The sequence below is a fragment of the Cupressus sempervirens genome, chromosome 2 (assembly GCF_028749045.1).
Source record: "Cupressus sempervirens isolate cs-2001-9-10 chromosome 2, ASM2874904v1, whole genome shotgun sequence".
Classification (NCBI taxonomy): domain Eukaryota; kingdom Viridiplantae; phylum Streptophyta; class Pinopsida; order Cupressales; family Cupressaceae; genus Cupressus; species Cupressus sempervirens.
The window spans coordinates 38,643,160-38,649,685 of NC_143119.1; the positions used below are offsets into that span (position 1 = coordinate 38,643,160).

General features: G+C 35.0%; 1 protein-coding gene across 1 annotated transcript; it reads left to right on the forward strand.

Moving 5' to 3' along the window:
- Nucleotides 1-3,719: 3,719 nt before the first annotated feature.
- LOC149570957 (RAN GTPase-activating protein 2-like) lies at nt 3,720-4,307 on the forward strand. Its single transcript, XM_089815662.1, has one exon. The coding sequence runs from the start codon at nt 3,720-3,722 to the stop codon at nt 4,305-4,307; it is 588 nt and encodes a 195-aa protein (XP_089671788.1).
- The last annotated feature ends 2,219 nt before the right edge of the window (nt 4,308-6,526 follow it).

Sequence of the window (6,526 nt, forward strand, 5' to 3'; positions counted from 1 at the left end):
AAATCAAGTTTGTGTCTATAGTAATGTATGAGTATGTATTTTTTTGTGAGGAAAAAGATTTTTTAAAGAATGATAATTGATTTGCACTTGTTGAGCTCCACTGTACAGGTGACTTGGTCAAGCACAATGGACTTACTAGATTCTCAACAAGAGGGACATAACAATGCATCACTGGAGTACCAACAGAGAATAAATGTCACTGTGGTACATTCAACTTCAACTATTTTCCCTCACTCCCACTATTCACCTAAAGCAAATAAAATACTAATTATCGTTTTCAAATTTATAATGTTAATGCCAATAATAGCTACTCTTCACTATTTCATGTTCCAATTTTTTGTTTATTGTATTTGAACGAATCTATATAATGAATCAAAAATTGTTCTTATAGCTCTGTATCTATGGATATGTGTATTTTGGAGTGATTTCATCTTACCATTACCATATCCATATGAATCATAGTGTAACTAATAGGGTTGACATGCATTCTTGTATGATAATTTTTATAGGATGATATGTCAAAGGAAATGACCTCTACATCTACCGCCCAAGTAGTGAGTACACATAATGTAAGTTATAGTTCATCCTTGTTTCAAAATTGTGCTTACAGCTCTATATTTAGGCCTCTGTGTATATAGCTCTATTTTTGAGATATTTTCTTATCCTGCAGAAACACACTACTTGACATCTTGTGAACTAATTAGTCCGCTAAAATATTAACATGTGAATCCGTAGAAACACATTAGTTACCATTGCCATTATTCTTAAAACAACTGAAATATGACTTCCTATGCACGAGCCATAATTTGAATTTGATGTTGTGTATCGTAAAACTATATGCTTAATTTTTTATGCTTATCATATGGCAATTCCAACTCTAAGTCCATAGCATTAGTTATATGCCCAACTAAATATAAATATCCCCACAATTGGACACTCAAAGCTATTCATTCATTATCTCACCATATCAACAAATCGATCACAAAAACCTTATGCCCACTATCATATACTTATCACTACTTTCATGCAATCAGAAGATTTCAAATCTAGATATATTACTTCTCTTTGGCACATAGCGATCCCAATTGTTTCTAGGCTAAAAGCCTAAAACCATAAACTAAGGATTTTGGCTTCCCAACCATCAAAATGTGACTAGTAACACCCTCTTTATCAGGGATGTTTCCAGGATGCTCCAGAAGTATGAATAAATGATTGGAGTTCATTGTCTTCCAAATGTTAGGGGATGCCATTCTAACTCCAAGATGAATTTTTGCATGGAACACCATTCTCAATAAATTTCTCCATATAAATGTTGCATTATACTTGGAAGGTATTTATTTTGACTGGTATGATACTAGAAATGAAAATATTTTCTCCCTATACTAATCCAGACCTAACCAATAAGATTTACACAACTAAATAAAGATTAATCTAGATTAAATATTGAGTATATCTAATGGTATTGTTTTCAAAAGTTAAGCTCTAAAAGCATAAATATATGAAAAACAAATGTTGCAAGAACTAGATTTATATAATTAATGCAACATGAAGGTGCCGACATCTGTGGGATTAGAAAAAAATCAACTCAATTCATAGTTTACCTTGGGTTGAGTTTGTTGATTTAGATCAGATGTGAGCTTGAGGATATGCCCTTCACATGTGAAAATTATCTGGTAATCAACAAAGCTCTACCTTATGGTTTGCCTCTACTTTCTCTGCCTCTTCTGATATCTGGTACTTGCCATATTTAAGAATGCCAAATACCTATGGACGATAGCCATTAATGTTGACTCTAAAAAAATTGAAAATACCATCAAAGACTGTTAGCAAGGGCCATATAATGATGCATGGAGATTTAGTATAGTTATAAAGGCAAAAGGCATAAGATTATAGGCCACCTGTCTATATAAAGCAATAGCCACAATATTAGTATTGTTCCCCAAATTGCATATGCCTAAACAAGTTTACAAAACTCCTTAAATCTATATGACCATTAGGGCATTTGAGCATATCAAACCCTCATGATGCTTTGCATTGAAAATCAATGCACTTAATACATATGCCCCACCACCATTTTATAAATAGTCCTCAAACTACTGTTGTTGCTTTCCAACCTTACTCAACCCAAAACAAACAACTAACAGTTATAGTGGAAGGACACGCCTTGTCAATTGATAGCAATGCCTAGGAAAATACAATTATATATTATTATGTATTATTAGTTCCTAAACGATAGCATTCAGTGCACTTTTACTTTTTAATTTGTTTGTCCAATAAGAACACTTTATTATTCAATTACTTTTTGAGCTATAAAGTTCTCATGTTTATTGTATTTAAAATAATTCAACATAATATATTTATTGAAAATTTGAGTGGTTGTTTTGTGCTTACACTAGGGAGTGCAACTTTTTCCTTTATTTGTTTGTCCAATTAGAACAATTTATCATTCAATTGCTTTTTGCAACTATAAAGTTTTATTATTATTGTTATAGGTAATCGGCCGAAGTTTAGATTATTTAGCATTCATTTTTATTATTATTGCTAGATTAATTATTATTATGTGTTAATCTCAGAGTATATTTGAACCAAGACCTTTTCGATGAGAGGCTCCCAATTTACCAATGTGTTGTAGGCTCTTGCCTATTTTGCAACTACAAAGTTTTTATCTATATTAAATTTGAAATAATTTATAAAAGATTGTTGTTTTGTAGAGTTTTAATTATTTATAGAAAAAATGTAACAAATTATTTTGGAGACTTTATTCACGTGTGCGAGACTTTATTCACTTGTGCTCTTGCTCAATATAGAAAAAATAAAATAAAAGAAAAGAAAACTCTCGTTTTCCTCCCCAGCCCTTTTATTTCTTATATAAGAGTTTCTGAGTGCGATTGTAGGGTTATTGAATTTTACGCTCCGGATCACAGAAACAGAGCACTCTTGTTTTGACAAAGGGCATGGGCACTATGGAGAAGCTTACAAGCGGAGAAATTGTTTTTGAAATATCATCTGGATATGAGCATTACGAAATTCATGACAAGAGCTGGGCCATACGAGCCTTCAGGCCATTGAAAGAAGAGCTCAAGAATTCTTGTACCACAATACACCTTCCCCGCCATCTTTTCCGAGTGGAGGCAACTCTTGTTGCAAAAAGAGCTCTGATGGGTGTTCGGAAAACTTTAAGAGATGTGCGACTTTTACATTATCTCTCTGCAAAACCCTTGGACGAGGCCGTCGAGGTTATGTCAATATTTTCATCTGCTTTAGAAGGGTGCACGCTGAGATCCTTGACTCTTGGAGTAGGGGAATTGGGAAAGAAGGGTTTTGAAGCTTTTGCACCACTCTTGAAATCTCAGAAAACGCTGGAAAATTTGGAATTTGTTGGGAGCCACATTTCTAGAGAAGCTACTAGAGCCATTTGTGAACTGCATCCATCTTTTGAAACGATTAAGAGTTTGCTTTTCTTGGGGAATGAGACAGGCGATGATGCAGCACGGGGCATTTCAGAGCTTGTTAAGAAATGCATTGCTCTAGAGGATTTCGGTTTCACAGAAACCCGCATAAGCATCGATGGTGCTATGGCTTTAGTGGAAGCTTTCGGGAGAGCCAGCAGGTTGAATATGCTCTGTTTAGAAGCTAGCACGTTTGGGAAAGCAGGCGGGGTTGCTCTGAGCAAAGTCATCTCTGGGCATCTAGCTCTCAAAGAAGTTTTTTAAGGCTATATGGATCTTCATGATAAAGGGGTGATTGCTATCGCCCGAAGCCTCAAGGATACAGCTCCATCTTTAAGCGTTTTCATCGTGTCAAGCAATCATATCACTCCAAAAGCAGCTCCAGCGCTAGCAGAATGCCTTGCTATAAAGAATATGCTGACCGAGTTTTGTGCAAGGGACAATAAACTCAAGGATGTTGGATCAATTGCAATATGCAAAGCCATTTCCGAAGGTCATGAGCAGCTCAAAAAACTTGATTTGAGCTCATTTAAAATGACTAAGATTGGGGCTAAGGCTGCTGCGGAAGCTGTTGCAAACAAGCCTGATTTCATTCGGCTTTGTATTTTTGAAAATTCCATTACTGAAAAAGGAATGGAAACTGTCAAAGATGTGCTGAGAAAAGGCACCAAGGGCGAGCATGTACTTCCCCCAAAGCTGGATTTAGACAACATGGATTTAATCCACAAGGATTCAGATACCATCATGGAGCTGTTGTGTGAGGATGGAGAAAGGAGTCTCACGGACAGTGACACCGACTCAGAGAGTCTCGCTGACAGGGACACCGACTCAGAGAAACTATCGGATGAAGATCTTTAGTACATGCACATATACTAGGACCATTTTGGACAATCTTAATCCCATGATGGGGTTGTTTAGTTTTAGAAACTGCAAATAATTCCTCCATAGCTTTCCAGAGTTACACGCTCAACTTTAATCTGAATATGACTAGTTTTCTCTTATTTAGATTGTTTCACTCATGTTAGTAAAGATATATTTTATTTTGCTATCTTTTGTAATGATGATGGGTTTCTGAAAAAACAAGCAAGAAGATTAATTTGGTTTCTGTGGTCTATCAAACTGTCAAGAGTTCTATGTGATTGTGACATATATGTTAATTTTAGAGAATTTGATGGTTTTTAAATTTATTTTATGAGAGATCAGAAGTAACATTTTAAGGCATTTTAATGGTTATAGCTTTTAGAACTTCTTTGTCTTTAAAAGACAGTTTTTATGTAATAAAATGAGAGTCCCATTCACAAGCTTCTTCAGAATCAATTTTTATAAATTTAGTTTTGATGCAAACAGCAATCACCTCTCTGCCCAGCAACCTCAAATCTTAGAAATAAACAAACACAGTCTCTTCATTCTTAGATTGCAACAAGAAACAAAATTTAATTCATAACAATCTGCAGATAGACCATTTACATTGATAGCCTCTCAGGTCTTTCTTGCTACATAACATTTTATTATATTACTATACAAAATCTACTCAAAATTCTCTCTCTCTGAAAATGCAATTTTCCATGTCTTCGCCTCCGTGCACAAACTCCCACCAATTTTTTCACACTTATGTGCCCTCTTGCCTCGATTGGGGTGCTTCCCTTCTCCAAGCACAACCACACTGATATCTTCCCCTTCTATGTGCTGCCCCTTTTAAATATCTATGCAGCCCCACGCCTTCACTTGTCCCCTCATAAATGCTCCCTATTTCTCTCATGTGTGGCAACCTTTATTGTGATGTTCCGTTCGGAACTTTACCTGGTTTACCCTAAAACTCCTATGTAGGGTTTGGACTGCACTTGGAAATTCAATTCACTTAAGTCTCTGTAATGGCTGCTTGTGCAACCTCTTAGGGTTTTGAGTTTTTGACTAGTTTCAATTGCAGAGACTCTTTCTAACTATATCTTAATAGGATTATACTCCATGCTTTAGTTTTAGTTTTTCATAAATGTCTGTCTGACACATGTTTTGCAAATGTATATGAGCAATATCCTTATTTTATGAATTTGCATTGAAAATGATAAATCATTGTAAATATCTGCTATCCTGATGCTAATCTGCAATGGTTATATTGTTGAACAGTAATTTTTATATGAATCTCCAGTTGATGATAGAGAACTCGCTATATGGTGGTGATGGTCCTTAATCAACAAGTATCATTTATATAAACATACATTCTAACTGCCTTTTGCAATATGATCCATGATATCATAGATATTGATGTGCATCTATTACTGAGACCTGCAAACAACTTAAGAGTCACTATCAAATGTATTTTGACTATGATCCCTATTATATCGATCTGCAAACTTATGCTAAATGCCAGACTTTGACTTAGTTGAGGACTGGATATGAACCTGATCTGTAAGCTATAATGTTGCCTCTAATGTCTGTGATAATCCAATTTCTTGTCTCAAGGAAGGCTTGACAGCCAATCTGGAAATCTTATCACTTTTTGTGATTAGGACTTTATGACCATGCATTGGACGTATGGGAGGGTATACCTCAATTAGGTTGCTATTCCTACTATGATTTTTATGATAGGGAATTCTTATGGATCCGTTTCTATTTTATATTGGTGAATGTATGCATTTGAGACTTATGTGGCTGCTGCTCCATCTTGATCAATACAAATATGGGTATGAAGTAAAATAAGAAATGTTCGATGGTCATGATCAGAATGACATTGATCCCCTCAAGTAGATTATGAGTTGAATGGTTGCATCTTTTTTGGGAATGGATACATCATTGTTTGTTGGAAAGAAAAGAGGAGTAATTGAGAGGGGACGGGTGAGTCAGTTACTAAAAAAATAATTCCAAATTCCTTAAATGTCAATATGAACTTCTCACTTAGCAAAAAACTTGTTTTGCTTGGTTAGAACTAGATATGCATTGTAACTCGGTTAACAAAGCAAATATAATATATTAATATGATTTAACCTTTAGTAGCTTAGTTGCAGAAATATAAATCATTAAGGAAATAACATGAACACATGAGACACCAAGATTTTTGGGAAAACTACCAATGCAACTAG

What these genes read in the sequence shown, in the direction of transcription:
- LOC149570957 (XM_089815662.1), top strand. Translation starts at nt 3,720, where the DNA reads ATGGATCTTCATGATAAAGGGGTGATTGCTATCGCCCGAAGCCTCAAG.